The following is an 18,212-nucleotide window of genomic DNA, read 5'->3' as shown; positions in this document are numbered from 1 at the left end:
GCTCCCGTGCTGGTACTCCTGTCTGTTTCTCCAAACTGGGGGCGTGCCGACCGCCATCTACTGTAGGTAATACACTGACTATGGATAAATACCTCATATAACCCCATTTCAAATAATCAGAACTATCCCTTTAAACTACTATAAATTGTATCGCTTGCAACCTGCAGATGTTTCAAATTAAAAGCATACTAGGAAAGGGGGAAGATTATGCCCGATGAGCTGCTGAAAGACTTTTTTTAATTTGAAATACCTTTGCTGGAATTGTAGAGATTCATTGACGGTAACTTAACAGTGATCAAAACAACGGCAAAGTAGGGCCAATTGGAATTAATGAATGCATGAGAACAGTAGTTACTGTTAAAAAGAGAAACTCTTTGCAGCAGAGTACAGAGTATGGCAAGAATACGTTGTCATACTGATATAATTACTGCTTTGGAAATAAACATTATGCTGATTTAAGACAATTGGTAAACAGAGTTTGCTGAGTTTGCAATAACAACAAACCGCTTTGACAGCGAATTAAAACAGGAGCAGATCAGAAAGAAGGAGGGCTTTTTACATAAATATTCTCAAGCACACTTATGAAAATTAGGGATATTAGAAATAAAACCCTGTCTCCGATATAAGCCAGACTATTTGAGAATGTGTACTTACTGTGCAGATGCTCTGACAAAAGGTTATTGCTCTTTTGTTTGTTTGTTGCATTTTTGTGACTAAATGCCACTGAGATAGTCTGCAAAACATTTCTCCATTTTAAATTTTTCGCCTTCAGCACCTTTTTAACAAATCAAGAGTGCACATATTTTCATTAAATCTATTCACATGTAGATGTAGGAAGCAAACTTTTTAACTGTACTTTATCAGTTTTTGTGTTATTTGGACAAAACCAACTTTATCCCCTCCGTCCCAGGTCCTTCATATCATCTCAGATCTACCTTCGCAGTCCATGTTTTCTTCATTTGCTCTTTGTATTGTAATATATAAACAGGATTGGTGTTTAATTAGTTTAATGACACATTATACAACTTGGGGAAACACTTGTAGCTGCAGAGGTGAGCCAGAGTAAGAAGAGTCCGAGATTGCATGCCATGAACTATAAATGAAGTGCAACCTGTCTCCGCGGCTTTGCAGAACAGATCGATTCATAACTGGTGCAGAACGTGACACTAATTGTACAGGAACAACAGTGATGGACATTAAATTGCACGTATTGATCTATAAATACAAATTCAGTGGCTATAGCTCGCAGATGATGCCTCAGAAGGTTTATCCACCGCTCCGCTCTTTATGCATTTGTGTAGTGTTCTCTCTGCGTTTGGCGTTTCGCTCGCTCTTTGACAAGACAAATTTGTCAGACTGCAGAGTGAAGACTCGCAGTCCTCGCCACAGTCTGAGGTCGCTGCCGAACATGGTCGTGAAAGCAGTCGGGTGACTACAGATTTGATTTTCTCCCTTTTGCCTCAGATGCGGCTGTAGCACTAATTGTTTTGTGTGTGTGCGTGTGTGTGTGTCAGGAGTGTACGTGTGTGTGTGCATGGAGAGGGACAGCAGAAAAAGCACTCTGTCCTTGGTTAAGGCAGTGAGCTGACAGCGAGTCATCCGTCATTGTCAAGTCTTGTGTATTTTCACTGTCGCATCGACTGAATAGAAGGCTTGCCTCTGATATCAGAGACTTGGACAAAAGGATGGATCCCGCTGAAGGAAGACGTGTAGAGGAGGAGAAAGAGAGAGAGAGAGAGATGAGGGGTTTAGAGTGTCAGACGGGAGCTGTCTCGGTAACTCGTAGGTATGGCTGTGAACTCTCACTTAATAATAAAGTGTGAAGACAGAAACGCAGAGAAAAAGTGCGGCGAGAGGGTCGAAAGAGGTCTTGTGGAAAAGCACAAATGGATACATTGATTAGAATTGAATACTTTCGTTGAAACCTTCTAACTGTGTGTAGGCAGCCATGAGATGGAGAGGAGATTTGTTTCCAACTTTCTGTCGTGTTATGATATCATGAGTCGGCAAATAAGAGATTGTGCGTTGCATATTTTATAAGGTGTGTCTGCCAAACAGTGGCAACAGATGAGTCAGCTGTACAATTACATAATGTGACAACAAGTAGGAAAAGTTCACAATTTAGCATCCTAAAAAATCTATCAACTGTCATCACTGTGGCATTATCTACTGGTCTCCAATCAGTCCATCTAAAATGTGAACGTGATGTGAGAGGACTTGTTTCTGGTGATCATCAAGTTGCCTTTCACTGCAAATTTAAACTTTTAACTGGTTATTAAACAGACTCAATAAAGCTGAAGTAGGCGAGATTGGAGCGAATATGATTAAAAAAAGTTAGTTTTATAAAACTGTCGCTATATCCTGACAGTAGTGCATGAAACAGGTAACCTGAAATGTGCCTCTCTGTGTCCTCCGGTGCTCCTAACGGCATCTGCAAGATTTCACATACCGGAGGAAAACAAGCAGTCAGAGCTGATCTGAGGTCTGCTGTCCAGCTGCCGTCTATGAGAGCCAGCTGTCAATCACCTGCGAACTTCGACCAAACGGTCAAACTAGGCAGCGCTGATCAAATATGAATCAATATTCTGTTACGTTAATGTCTATTTCTCTCCTCAGATGTTTTCAGAATCATCTTGTAGTGCACGGTTTAGCTGTAAAATGAGAAAGTTTGTGACGCCGCCGCAATTGTGAAATCTGGTGAAGGAACGCTAAGTTTTGGTCACATGACCGGAGTACAGCCAATAGGAACGCTCTCTCAATGAAATGACCTGTGATTGGTCAAAGTCTTTGGTCTCAAAGCAGAAGTCTAGTTATCTCTCAGAACACTTGAATTACAATATGCTGAAAGGTTATTATGAAATTTTTGACCAAAAAGAGGCGCAAAATATACTGACTACTGCCACTTTAAATCCTGACGCCTCTATATGACCTACGAATATCGGCTATTTCTATATAGTTATTCTTAATGCTTGTCATCGGTGCCACCAAGTCGGATTCTTCGCAATATTATGCAGGTTCACCAGGAACTCCTTCAGCTCAGAATCCAGCAGGGCCTTCGGGCAGCAACCAGCCCACCGCGGACAGACCCAGATCTGGCTTCGCTGCCGCCTTCGACATGCAGTCGGAGCTCTGGTGGAAGGTCGGGAGGTCGAGAGCTCCTCCAGCTCCTTCGGCTAGTTGCAGAGATTTGCCTTGCAGCTCCGCTGGTCCCTGCCGGGAGCTAACACAGGCCGTAATGCTGGGCCCGCTAGAGAGAAGGGAGGCATGGGAGAACCAGAACCAGGGCCGCGTGGGGCAGACTGTCAAACCCTGCTGCAGTAAAATTTTCTAAAGAGACTCTAGTGCTCGGAAACACAACCGCTTTTGTCCACAGGGACCGCAAAAACCAACAGAAAATGAAAGTTCCTCGTAGTAGCGTAGTAGTAATGTTCTTTAATTAAAGTAGCTACCATTGTTTATTCTGACTCTGAGTGATCTGCTTTTACGTTGAAAATCTGAAATCATCTCGTTACAATGAGAGATTTTTAGGCTACAGATGCTGTAATCATCTTTAAGGTGGATATTTAGTGTGAACATTATGACAGTTTGCAATCTAATACCCATTTAATTTACCTAATGTTGTGGGCTAATAGATTTCACCCTGTTTTTTCAAGTGTCCCGGGTTTATTTTCACTTTTATGGGCCCCTGGTGTCACTTTACCAACATTTAAGAAAAATCCCTAGTGCCCAGTAAGTATAAATGATCCATGGTCCATTTCCCAAAGCCAAAACACAACCATCCTGCTGAAACCCAAGACCGTGGCAGTTCTGAGAGATGGGATATAGTAGCCCCCGTCTCCTGAGCTGTGATTGGCCGAGAGGTTTATTGACACAGGCCCTTGCCACATGTTGGACGAGGACACTTCAGTGATGGAGGACAATGCTGGACTGTTGGCAGCAGACTTTGTCCAAACTTTTTTATCATTCATCATAAATCCCTGTGAGAAAGTGACCCGTGAGTGAAGTTCACATTCAGAGTCCATTTAAATTCATTTGGAGAAGTAGGAATTATATCCTGGAGTTAATCATTTGCTCTTCATGAAACAGGAGTCAGTGGTATCGTGTTGTAGTTTAGTGTTGCTCAGTAGGTGGGGAGCGGCCATTAAACTGTCAAGCAGCATTGTAGTGACACATGATACGGACATCCAGTCAGGGATCATCATAACACTGATGAATGGACATTTATAGGAAAAAAAAAGACCAAAACAAAAAGCTTGGTAAACTGGATGCTGTGGTTACCATTTAGGCCGCCCATTTTCCAAGAATTCACACAACCTGGGCGTAATTTAGATAAAAGACAGATAACTAGAAATGTGTTAATATCTGGAAGACACTTTTGTTTACATTGTGTGGTGTTTGTGTCACTTTTGCAGATGCAAATTACCACATTTTGGAGAACCATCTTCAGTTAGCGCCCTTTCTCATTATATAGTGAACTGTATAGAGATGACAGAGACAGTCAGTGGAATCAAATGATAGGTGATTTCCTCCATGCAGGCTGAATCAATAACCCTCCAGTTGCCAGTAGTTCCAGGTGCATCTGGTGTCAACACCAATCTGACCTCTCCTTGTTCCAGCTGCGACACGATTTCTCTGTATTTGTTATTGTAAGCCTGTCACTGCTTAACTTGGTGCGATCGTGTTTATCTGCACACGAGTAGTAGAGTGTCACTCTGTTCAAACACACTGACGCAGATTACTCCAAACTGGACTGACTGGTTGCCAGATTTGAAATAATCCATTTAGCTGTCTTTTTTACATTTCTGTCAGACACTATATGTGAGCTGTGTTCCCAGACCTGATTATTTGCAATTTAGTATGTTTTATGTCAAAAAAGATGAGCACACTTAAGGTACTAGTGCAGTACCCGTTCAAAACATGCCTGTTCAGAACGGGCTGAAAGCTTGACTTGTGGTGTTAACTGCTTGCAGCTTCACACTCGACACTGCGCTTCCTTGGGTCCTGAGCAATACACCTGCCATGACATAGCGGCGTCACACACCCCAAGTCGCAGCTACTCATGGTCAGAAACACCTGTAAATACACTCTGGTTCACGGAAAACATCAAACACCAAAGTCACGGTTACTTGCGGTCAGGAACATCGCTGAAATACACTCAGCGGAGGTAATTTCCAAATAGGCATATTAGTCGCTTGCTTTGACAAAACCGCCACGGTTATAAAGAAGATCATGGATTTAATTAGTGGTTGTATTTCTCTGGTGGTAACATTATTTGTGTTATAAGTTAGTATCAAGTCTTACACTGGGGGAAATACAGTCTTCCTTACGTAGGAAAACACACCCAAGTTGCAGTTTACTTACAGTCACATGGTGAAATACACCAGTTGGCTATCCGCTTATGTTGACTCTTTGTTTGGTGGTAAAGTAAACTGCTGTCATTGAGCCGCAGTCTGCCCGCTGCAGACGATATGATGGAAGCCCCGCCCCCGCTGCTGCACAGAACGCTGGTCGCTTGTTTATTCAAAGTTTATTAATATTGAACATGTTGTGTCCAAATTGCACCAAATTCAAAATAAAAAACACTCCTTTGGGTTTCCACCAATAAACCCGCCAAGTGTGAAGTAGATGGGATGAGCAGACATACAGACAGACTCGCTTTTTAGTTAGATTTTATTCCAAATTTTCTAAGTCCACTCTCTGTTGCTAGGTAGGCCTGACTGAACAGAAACCTCATCACCAGGTTATTTGAAAGCCTTTCTATAAGAAAACAAGTTTTTCATGTTTGTGACTAAACGCCATTTGTCAGATCTCCAACACAGTGTAAATGATCCTCTCTTTTTTTGAGACTGCCACTGAAGTGTGACTGGAGTGAATGGCGCTGGGCAAAGCCTTTAAATAAAGTGGGTGTGCAGCGTGGAAAGCCCATCAGCCCGGCTCTCAGTGAGACGTTAAGGGAACAGGACAGGCTGATGAAAATGAATGGGATGACGCCAACCCACTCGCTTGTTCACTCTGCATTTATTCAATTTTCCTTTTCTATTTTTTTCCCTCTCTGTCTTTATTCTTTTTTTTTGGTCAGTCCCACCATAAACAAGAAGATATATGTTTTAGATTATTCTACAACACTGGCAGGTCATTTGAATACATTTCAATATATTTTAGCCTAATTGACTGTACAAACAATTTACTTTGTTTCAAGAAAACCAAATGCATTAGGCTTAGAATAATAACTGAAATCGCAAAACGACAACCAATACAGTAAACATAATGGGACTAAAAGAGGTCCCTTAGCCCCTAATCAAGACACAAATCCATAAAAATGGGTCACAAATATATTGTTTATTTTTTTTTAAAAAGGAGCAGAAAATTCTGGACACTGCTTTTAGCAAAAATTACTCCAAACAGGACTAAATCTTTCCGTCTTTGATATTTTTTTGTCTATCTCCTGCTTCTTTCCTCACCTCTCCTTTCACTCTTTGTTTCTCTCTCTCTTTCTCTTCACTTTCCTCCCTCATGGTGCCACATGTTAATCTGTCAGGCCTTGTGTATTTCACAGCCCTCTGCTACAGTAGCTCTAACGTGACACCACCCAGGAGATTAGGACTCTTCCATTTACCTTCATACCTCCTCACCTTATCTGCGTACATTCATTTGCCACATATGGGAACAAAAATTATGCCCGCACCACTGTACAAATAGTCTTAGTTTAATTAAACTGTCATGTTTCTCCTATTTTGCTGATGGTTATTTTCATTCTGAGCCACATCTTGTAATGAAATTTGTAGTCAGTCAGGAAGAATGTTACACGCACGCACACACACACACACACACACACACACACACACACACACACACACGCACACACACGCACACACGCACACACACACACACACACACACACACACACACACACACACACACACACACACACATACACACACGCACACACACACAATCGATCAGCTTCCTTCTCTGTTTAAATATGGTGTGCTGTTGTCAGAGTTGCTTATTGGTCCTCTGAGGGCATGATCAGGTAGACCAGGTGTTTCTTCTTCACTCATTGAGCAGAGATGCTCCACTATAGCGATAGCAAGAACACTAAGACCTTGTTCAGACTGCCAGTCCAAATCTGTTTTTTGGCGTATTCAGATTGTATCCAGATTGATTTTAGAAGGTCTGGACAGCAAAAAGCAAATCTGATCCAAACTACATTTGGAGGTGGTTTGAAATGCGAATTCCATTCGGATTTATACAGATGTGTCTCAGTCCAAACGCTCTGGCCACTCAAATCGGATTTTAAAGTGTCTTTTGCATCACTCGCAAGGCAACACACATACACATACACACACTGCTTTGCGGATGGCACCACACCTCTCGCTGCAAAGTGAAGCAGGCCAGGACTGTAGCATGGAACATCGCAATGTATACCAGCCTCCTCCGTTGATTGTATGGAGCGATTGTTTGGAGGGTGAAATGATGCAAATAGGTCTATCTGCGAGTACACAGTACTACAGGACACACCTAATACATGATATGCCCTCGAAAGAGTCAAATTTTGATTAGGTTAAGGGACACAAACAACTTGGTTAGGTACCAAAACTACCAGGTTAGGTCTATGTGCCACAACTACTTGGTTAGGTGTCAAAACTACTTGGTTAGGTTTAGGCACAAAAACTACTTGTTAAGGTTTAGGCACAAAAACTATTTGTTTAGGTGTAGGCCCAACAACTACTTGCTTAGGCTTAGGCACAAAAACTACTTGGTTAGGTTTAGGCACAAACACTTCTTAGTTAGGTGCCAAAACTACTTGGTTAGGTTTTGGCACAACAACTACTTGGCTAGATTTAGGCACAACAACTACTTGGTTAGGTTTTGGCACAAAAACTACTTGGCTAGATTTAGGCACAACAACTACTTGATTAGGTTTAGGCACAAACACTACTTGGTTAGGTTTAGGTACAAAAACTATTTGTTTAGGTGTAGGCCCAACAACTACTTGCTTAGGCTTAGGCACAAAAACTACTTGGTTAGGTTTAGGCACAAACACTTCTTGGTTAGGTGCCAAAACTACTTGGTTAGGTTTAGGCACAAACACTACTTGGTTAGGTTTAGGTACAAACACTACATGGTTAGGTTTAGGCACAAACACTACTTGGTTAGGTTTAGGCACAAAGACTACTTGGTTAGGTTTAGGCACAAAAATGTCTTGGTTAGGTTTTGGCACAACAACTACTTGGCTAGATTTAGTCACTACAACTACTTGGTTAGGTTTAGGCACAAAAAATAACTTTGTTAGGTTTAGGCACAAAAACTTCTTGGTTAGGTGCCAAAACTACTTGGTTAGGTTTTGGCACAACAACTACTTGGTTAGGTTTTGGCACAAAAACTACTTGGTTAGGTTTAGGCACTAACACTACTTGGTTAGGTTTAGGCACAAACACTACTTGGTTAGGTTCAGGTACAAACACTACATGGTTAGGTTTAGGCACAAAGACTACTTGGTTAGGTTTAGGCACAAAAATGTCTTGGTTAGGTTTTGACACAACAGCTACTTGGCTAGATTTAGTCACTACAAGTACTTGGTTAGGTTCAGGCACAAAAAATAACTTTGTTAGGTTTAGGCACAAAAACTTCTTGGTTAGGTGCCAAAATTACTTGGTTGGTTTCGGCTCAAAAACTACTTGGTTAGGCTTAGGCACAAAAACTATCAGATATTATGTCAGGGGTTGTGTTGTGTAGTGAAATGGGCGTGTCGTGTAGCCTGTGAGACTGCAGAAAGCTCCTTCTCAAAGGGTGGATCTCCATTTCTCATGCATCCACGTTGGAAAGCCGTGTCATGTCTTGCCACAAAAATCTGATCTCTTGCAAATAAGAGTGTGGACAGTCCGTCTTAAAGATCTGATTTGAGAAACAATACTGATTTGCCTGCAGTCTGAACATAGTGTGTAATTACTGATTCATAGCTGATTTTAAATATAAATAATGTTTTTATTGTTCACCGGCAGCAGGAGTCATAATGCGAGACTGACATTGGTTGTGCCTCATTTTTTACGTTTTGTTTATTCTATGCATCCAGTCTACTTTTGCCAGACACGTATGCATAATGGAAGCTTGGAATAAACCTTTCTGAGTGCTTCTTAGTGTCTCTGAAATGGTGTTGTAGTATTAGTATTGTTAGCCAGAGATCTCTTCTACAGTTAAAAAAAACAAAAATGTGGTACAAAAAGAAAGCTAGAGTATGCAGCCTGAGAATGATGTGGTTTATTTCCCAGTTCTGCGTTGTTGCCATCGCACTTACCGCATGTGCTAATGGCATTTTCAGTGGACATTCACCTTGAGGGTCACTGTGAGGTTGGCTGGAGCAAATCCCTAAATCCACCACAAAAATAAAAATGCACTAAAATGACTCGGCAGTGAAGACTCTGAGGTCATACTTGGACAGCTTTAAAGTTGCTGGTCATTTGGAATTGGCAGGAAGTGGCTCGTTGTGAAATATGTGTCATATTGCTTAGTCAGTCTTTTATGTTGAAAGAAAGTCTCTCATCCTCTCAATCCATCCTCTTAAATCATCCTGTTAAGTCATATTGCAACATAACTCTCATGATCATGTTGCTTCTCTTGCACTACATCATCCTTTATCCTTGAGAAAAATGTAACACAGCCAAGGTCAATGTGTTCATATTGATTTTGTTATTTATTACTGCACCAAAAGATGGGACGAAGGGTGTTGCACATTGTGTAGAAATAGAATAACAGAAGTGAATCTAGATTTTAGACTTTTGGTCTATCTTCTTAATGTAATAAAAAATATTAGAAGGAAACGGATAATAATAAATGAGCCCAAAAATTGGGACAACCTTTCACTATAATTATATGCTTATTGATTGCTTAAAATGTTGGCCATAGTTGTACATACTTCCAGTACTTTTTTACTGCATTGTTGCTGTACTGCACATATTTTGCTCCATTCCCAAGAGGAATTTCTTGAGAAAATTTAGATTTGCCTCCCTTCTCTGCTATTTGAAGTTAATAAGAATGACCTAGTAGCTGGTTAGCTGTAATTGGTGTAGAATAGAATTGAACTGAAGTTCATCATTGGATACTACAGTATGCATTATTAGGATAAGGTATTGATGGGCCATCATTGTCATAAATTGTTGTTTTATTTTCCTACAGTACATATCTCTGTATCGTCCTATCAGGTTCTTCCACAAAGGATGTGGGACCATCACTAGGCTTAAAGAAGTCCAGCTCCCTCGAGAGCCTCCAGACGGCTGTTGCCGAGGTAACCCTCAACGGGGACCTCCCCTTCCACAGACCACGCCCCCGTATCATCAGGGGGCGGGGCTGCAACGAGAGCTTCAGAGCAGCTATCGACAAATCCTACGACAGACCAGCTGCGACGGAAGAAGACGATGAGGGCATGGAGACATGTAAGATATCCAACATTTACATATCGGACGACAGTTCACAAGACTGTCCCGTTTCTGAAAGATTACAGGTTTGAGCCCAAAACGAACGAAAGTATCATATCCGTCAGCAGTTGGGAGTCCTGTCAGTGTCCTTCAGCAAGGAACTTCAACTTCAGTCACTCTATAATTTCTGGAACATGTCTGATATATGAAATTGTACAATGGTGCTTCAGTGACAATGCATTCTGGGTTACTGAGATGACATTAACACAACAATGATAAACAATAACACGGAGTGATATTGAAACTGTTAATGTGCCGGCCACTAAAACTTGGATGTGGCTTCCGTACTCGTGCATGGGAGTGACAGCATTCTGACTAATGCTCAATATCTGGCAGCTGATTGTATTACTGCTTGTGGCAATGGCATACCGCTGACTCAGGATGTAGCTATTCACTGCATTAGATGTCAAATGCACACAGTCAATATGAGACATCTTAAAGTGTCAATAGACACTTTTTTTGTTTTGATTTATTATTATGAAGTAAATGTTGTTTGCACAATATAATGACGACAGAATAATGAAAAATACTTGTTTAGATTTAGGCACAAAAATACTTGGTTATGTTTAGGCATAAAAAACGTCCTGGTAAGGTGCCAAAACTACTTGGTTAGGTTTAGAAAGAAAAACTACTTGTTAAGGTTTAGGCACAAAAACTACTTGGTTAAGTTTAGGCACAAAAATGTCTTGGTTAGGCGCCAACACTACTTGGTTAGGTTTCGGCACAAAAACTACTTGGTTAGGTTTCGGCACAACAACTACTTGGTTATGTTTATTCACAAAAACTACTTGGTTAGGCTTAGGTACAAAAGCTATCAGAAGTTATGTCAGGGGGTGTGTTGGGTAGTGAAATGGGCGTGTCGTGTAGCCTGTGAGACTGCAGAAGACTGTGTGACTCAAAGGATGGATCTCCATTTCTCATGCATCCACATTGGAAAGCCGCGAATAATGACACCATCTGCATTTGGATTGGTTCCTTATAAGCGGGAAAAATGAAGGCTCAAATTTGTATTAGTTTTACTCTGCCTTATAATACTGAGATTGGGGTTTATAGTTCCAATTGGGATTTGTACGGTTGTTTCTTGCTTTGGACAATAGCCAAGACCAGCGTTAGCCATGTTGCTAAAGACAGCTAACGCTAACGCTAGCAGCCAGAAATAAACCTCTATGATTCGTTGTCCGTTTGATAATCTAAACAACATGAACATGTCTTCTTGCATCCTTTTACGGCTAAATCTTACTTTGATTAATTCAATTATTCTTGTAACTGAATGACACAATATGGAATGTTTATTAAAATTACTATTTTCATGGGTAGCCTACCGCAATACAAAATTCATAATCTCCCAGAGCAACAGGAACACCCGTGAATTCTTTCCAAGCTATGGGTTGTATTATGTTGCACTGCGTTCATACAAGATGACAAAATACCCACACTATGCCGTCTCGTTCCTGATTCTTCTTCATTTATGACTTCAAATGTTTCAGAGACAGGCGGTCTTATACCTCCTCTTTTTCTTTTCCACTTTTCAAATGCCATGTCCTCATAAAATGAAATAAGAATTGGGGACGAGAAAGCAGTGTGCTGGTATTTCATCCCACTAATCTATTATACCACAAAAGAAACCAGTTCAAGAGTTTGATTCTATAATCCTTTATATCCATTTTAAAGCCCAAATAATGTTTTCTTTCTGAAGTGAATCTCATATTTTGGTTTTGAGTTACATGCCATAATACCATCAAATCCTCATTTTCTTCATTTTCTAAGAGTCAGTGTCGAATGGTCTCTAAAGATTACTATCTCTAATATGTAATTAAATTATAGTAAGCCCCTTTTTTTGCGCTTAGAGACATAATTGCACATTTATGAGACTTATAGATTTTCCTTTATTAGGCTTATGGATTGTCATATGTGTAAGAAGATATGAATATGTTCTCCATTCTCCCCCCATGTTTCTTTCTGTGTCCCTCTCCTTGCATGTCTTTCCCTCTGTCCAGTGGAGGAGGACACAGAGGAGAGTTCGAGATCAGGGAGAGACTCCGTGTCCACGGTGGCCGACCAGACCCCGCTGTCCGGCACCGAAAAGCCCCTGGTCAACGGCACTAATCGCACCAAAGAGGAGAAGAAGAAAGACAAAGACAAGGGAGGGAAGGAGAAGAAGAAGCAGCAGGAGGGAGGGAAGGAGAAAGAGAAGGGGAAAGCCAAGAAGGGCATGCTGAAAGGACTCGGGGACATGTTCAGGTACGTAATAACAACTTCTTACCAATTCAGTTTAATTACATTCTTTGAGGTATTTCTTTGTTTTATGTCAAGATTTTATTTAGGCATTTTAAATGTATGCCAATCAGGTAGGAACAGTTGTGCAGCAGACATAATAGCAAGTCTCCTTAAACAGTAGAAGACTCTGCAACTGTGTGAGAACACACTGTAATAAGTACAGTGTGTTCAGAGCTTATCTTGTGTTTGTTGTAAGCACATTGTGTAGCAGACAGATTTTCATTCAACACTTTTACTGTATTATTATCTGCTCATTTCACAACGCTGGCACAAAACTTTCCTAGACTATACTCTGAATCAGAGATCAGGCGGTGGCTGTGATGCGTTCAATATCAGTGCATCTGTCCAAGACACACTGATCAATATCTACTGCAAACAGCTGATACGTCCTTTATTGAGTGAATTGTGTGTGCTTTCCTCCTTTGTGAAGAAAGAAACCCTTAAATCACCAGGTTGGTACGTGCGTTAACTAGGGCTGTCAATCGATTAAAATAGTTAATCGCGATTAATCGCAAATTAATTGCACATCCTGTTCAAAATGTACCTTAAAGGGAGATTTGTCAAATATTTAATACTCTTATCAACATGGCAGTGGGCAAATATGCTGCTTTATGCAAATGTATGTATATATGTATTATTGGAAATCAATTAACAACACAAAACAATGACAGATATTGTCCAGAAACCCTCACAGGTACTGCATTTAGCATAATAAATATGCTCAAATCATAACATGACAAACTGCAGCCCAACAGGCAACAACAGCTGTCAGTGTGTCAGTGTGCTGACTTGACTATGACTTGCCCCAAACTGCATGTGATTATCATAAAGTGGGCATGTCTGTAAAGGGGAGACTCATGGGTACCCATAGAACATTCACATATCTGGAGGTCAGAGGTCAAGAAACCCCTTTGAAAATGGCCATGCCAGTTTTTCCTCGCCAAAATGTTGTGTAAGTTTGGAGCGTTACTTAGCCTCCTTCATGATAAGCTAGTATGACATGGCTGATACCGATGGATTCCTTAGGTTTATTAGTTTTCTTATGATGCCAGTATCTTCACTCTAGATTTAAAAAAACTGAGCCCGCTACAACTTTAAAAATTACAAGTTACATTTATGCGTTAAAGAAATTAGTGGCGTTAAAACGATGTTGCGTTAACGTGTTATTATCGCGTTAACTTTGACAGCCCTAGTGACAACACATGGACACGCTGTAATATTCAGATAAAACAATCAACCACACTTTTTGAAGGCTTGGATGTACCTAAAAGAGCTACATGATGTGTTGTGTGAGTGACAGATGAACAGGACAGGCCTGAGCTGTGAAGGAAACACTAATTAGACTCCAGACAACTCTCTGACCTTTGTGGTTTATTTTCCAGTTATTAATTCCGTCACCGCAGCCTCTAACATTTTACCTGCCAAACAATCCCATATAGCTAAACTGACAGAAATGCTCTCTCCTACACACACACGTCCCATTAGTGTATAGTCTATACATTTCCTCCCCTTTCTCCATCCCCATTACCATTGGTGTCCAGGTCATTTGGTGTGTCCTCCCTCCATCTGAGTGGTTGGGAAGCCTCTGGGGCCGGGGCCAGTAATATATCCGTATATCATATTAGCCAAAGTGGCGGTGACAGGGAAGGGAAAACAGTGACTCTTGTCTGAGAGTGGAAGGTAATGAGGTCCACAGAGATGGAGAGAGAGAGAGAAAGAAAAGATGGAAGAAAGGGAATAGGTGGAATGGGTAGTGGAAGACAAACAAAATGGAGACAAACTGAATGACAGAGACTGACAGAGGTGTTGTCAGCTGGAGGAGGATTTCAGCTGTGAGATGTCAAAATACATTGTGGATTAAAGTGTTGAAGTGTATACATTTATTTTTTTGACCCTGTAAATATCAATTTCATAAAATAATCTCAACTCAAGGTCCACTTTCTTTATCTGGGGCTTTCAGCTCCATCTCACAGTCTTCATCAGCAGATGGAATGATCATTGAGAAGCCTCAGGTGATTAGGTCATATAGTGTACATTATAATGGTCACCGGAAGACAACTGAGCCATCTTTAATGACAACTGAAAGCTAGTAATTGGCCTATAAGTTTAGATCATTTTTTGTTAAACTAATTTCATCTTTGTTGTCAATATATAAAGAAAAAACGGATGTAGACTGTGAGTATAAGCCTGCCAGTGGCCGTCCGTTTCAGCCAGCGTTCTCCTCCCCTTCCTATATTTTGCAAGGGCACCGTCGTTACATCCTGTCCTCAGCGCCGCACAACACGTTTCTGATTGGTTTAAAGAAATATAAACAAACCAGAGCGTTCTTTTCCCCTTTACCAGAATGATATTGTGTGGCATACTTAAAGTGGCAATATCCAAGATTTTCATTTAAATAAATGTCTGTTAAGTCACTATCTATAGCCAAATGAGTTAACACAATGATGACTGAGCCTATGGCCCACTGATGAAAGTATTGCATTATTTACTGTATATATTTGCAGTATTATTATTATTATTATTATTATTATTATTATGAACTAGGTGTCTGTGGTGACATTCTCAGATAATTCCAGTTTTGCTCCATTGTATACACACTAAAATGGAACTATGCACACTATTCTTAAAACTTGAAGCTCATGTACATAGAAATATAATTTTTCTATTCTATTTCTATGTACATGTATCAACTAAAAGACTCCAGACTGCTAAACTCTGAGCACAATTCATTGTTTTCACTCAAATAGAAATTCTAAATCAACCAGGACTGAAATTGTACGGACTGCCACTTTAAGCCCGTACAATAAATACCTATACTGTGAGACTTTGTTAGATTTTGGAGGTGTAGTTTGCGAGGTAGGAAAAAGAGAGAGCAGGGAATGAGGGTCTACACAAAAGAATGAGGGAGGACAGAGGACGGTAAAGTCCCTTTCCCACTGGACAAAAAACCCACTACCATCTTGCTTTTGTCTTCAGTTAAAAAACATCACAATCGGCATCCATTCCACGAGACAAACGACTCTGCAGTAGTCGCAGGTATTTATCGGCTTCAGCTCCGAAGTGATGGAAACATGACACACACATTTGTGCCCGTTTCCAGCACTTTCTTTGTCATCTCAGCCACAAATTCCATCCGTCTCTGTCCAAGCGGGCGCTCGAACATTGTTCCAAATTAGTCGGCACCTAGTTTTAAAGAGACTGACTAAGTAACAGATAAAAAAAAGAAATAACCACATAACATTTTCACTGTTTACTATACTCTGTTTTCTGACGTGATCGTGATGTCGAATTTGACTCACCAGAGGGAAAAAAAACCCCAGAAAGGCCACTCGTCTACTGTCAATGTGAAAGGAGCCTATCGCCTATTTAGAGTGGCTTTTCCGTAGTTTAAAAAACCTGCATATATGCGCTTATTTTTGGTGGAAAAAAAAGGTATAAGAAAGACATTGTTTATGAATGGGAGCAATGTGCTGGGCTGTCAGGAGCTCAAATTGAGCTGTTTGGCCCTCAGGGGCTCTGTGAAGGTTGGAGCCAGCAGAGCTCTGTGTCAAACAGGTGGGATCGCTTCAAGTGACACCAGCTCACTTCTAAAGGAGCAGAGAGACTTGTGGAAGGCAGTCAGGGCCACACACACGCACACACGCACACACGCACACACACACACACACACACACACACACACACACACACACACACACACACACACACACACACAATGGAGTAATCAGTGAGATGCACATGGATAAATATTGTAAACTCGTACATGCAGGCAAAGTTCACACTTACACTGGAATAATTAGAAGGGAACACACACATGCATAGAGATATACACCAATCAGCCATAACATTATGACCACCTGCCTAATATTGAGTAGGTCCCCCTTTTGCCGCCAAAAGAGCCCTGACCCGTGGAGGCATGGACTCCACTAGACCTCTGAAGGTCTGCTGTGGTATCTGGCACCAAGCCGTCAGTAGCAGATCCTTTAAGTCCTGTATAAGTTGCGAGGTGGGGCCTCCGTGGATCCGGACTTGTTTGTCCAGCACATCCCACAGATGCTCCATTGGATTGAGATCTGGAGAATTTGGAGGCCGAGTCAACACCTCCAACTCGTTGCCGTCCACATGATGTAAAAGAAAACGTGATTCATCAGAACCGGGCCACCTTCTTCCATCGCTCCGTGATCCAGTTCTGATGCTCATGTGCCCATTGTAGGCGCTTTTGACGGTGGACACAGGTCAGCAGGGTGCACCCTGACCGGTCTGCGGCTACGCAGCCCCATACGCAACAAACTGCTCCTCACTGTGTGTTCTGACACCTTTCTATCGGAACCAGCATTAACTTGTTCAGCAGTTTGAGCTCCAGTAGCTCTTCTATTGGATCAGACAACACGGGCCAGCCTTCGCTTCCCACGTGCATCAACGAGCCTCGGGTCTGACTCCGTCGCCGGTTCACCGGTTTTCCTCCCTCGGACCACTTTTGGTAGGTCCTGACCACTGCAGACCGGGAACATCCCACAAGAGCTGCAGTTCTGGAGATGCTCTGACCCTTTCGTCTAGACAGCACTATTTGGCCCTCGTCAAAATCGCTCACATCCTTACGCTGGCCCATTTTTTCTGCTTCCAACTCAAAGTTCAAAGTTCAAAATGTTCACTTGCTGTCTAATATATCCCCCCCACTGCCAGGTGCCATTGTAACGAGATAGTCAATGTTATTCACTTCACCTGTCAGTGGTCTTAATGTTATGACTGATCAGTGTACAGTATATTGTACTCACAAAGACATGGGAGGATGCTATGAAGTGCACAAACTGCACACATGGAGAAATATTTTGAAATCACAAATCCACACACCAGATCGGCCACTCGGTTTACACACAAACCCACACTCATAATTTGGTGGCACACCGCAGTAATCTTCCGTCCTCTCATACACTCACTCAAACCGAAATCCAGTTCTCCTCCCAGATGATAACGATTGGCGTGCATTGTCGGAACATCGGTGTTATGGTGCTCTGATTGGCTCAATATTGGCCGCATCAGATCTGCCCCATTAAAACTCCGTCTCGCTGCCTGTTTGATCGGCGCCCAGTGTTTACTGGCAGGGACAGCTGCGTGCTCCAGAATAATGATGTGAGATAGATTCCATCCCATCTGTATATGTAGTTCTGGATCACATACTCAATTTACAGGAATAATCCACAAACGTGTTACTTCAGTGTTGACACGGCAGACTTGTGATTAGGGGATCACAAAACCAGCGGTTCGGATCGTATCACAGTTTTGAGTCACGGATTGGATAAGCAGAAAAAAAATGATGCCAATAATTTCGCTAACACATTTACGTAACTTGCGATTTTTAGGTTGTAGCGGGCTCAGTTTTAAAGCTAGAGTGAAGATACTGGTATCACATGAAACTAAAAAACCTAAGGAATCCATTGGTACCAACCAATGAAGGAGGTT

The 18,212-nt window shown here is 41.5% G+C and overlaps 1 protein-coding gene and 1 long non-coding RNA gene across 2 annotated transcripts in view; both read left to right on the top strand.

The window, feature by feature from the left end:
* Positions 1-18,212, top strand: part of LOC119498812 (partitioning defective 3 homolog) — a 334,030-nt gene that overhangs the window by 225,271 nt on the left and 90,547 nt on the right. The window contains 2 exon segments of the mRNA XM_037787881.1: positions 10,203-10,433; positions 12,473-12,716. Coding sequence (XP_037643809.1) covers positions 10,203-10,433; positions 12,473-12,716 — 475 coding nt within the window.
* Positions 8,051-10,195, top strand: LOC119498815. The gene is made up of 3 exons (XR_005209192.1): positions 8,051-8,079; positions 8,215-8,268; positions 8,399-10,195. It is a non-coding gene; the product is annotated as an uncharacterized LOC119498815 (long non-coding RNA).

The sequence above is a fragment of the Sebastes umbrosus genome, chromosome 12, assembly GCF_015220745.1.
Source record: "Sebastes umbrosus isolate fSebUmb1 chromosome 12, fSebUmb1.pri, whole genome shotgun sequence".
Lineage (NCBI taxonomy): Eukaryota > Metazoa > Chordata > Actinopteri > Perciformes > Sebastidae > Sebastes > Sebastes umbrosus.
This window is presented reverse-complemented; position numbering and strand designations above follow the sequence as displayed.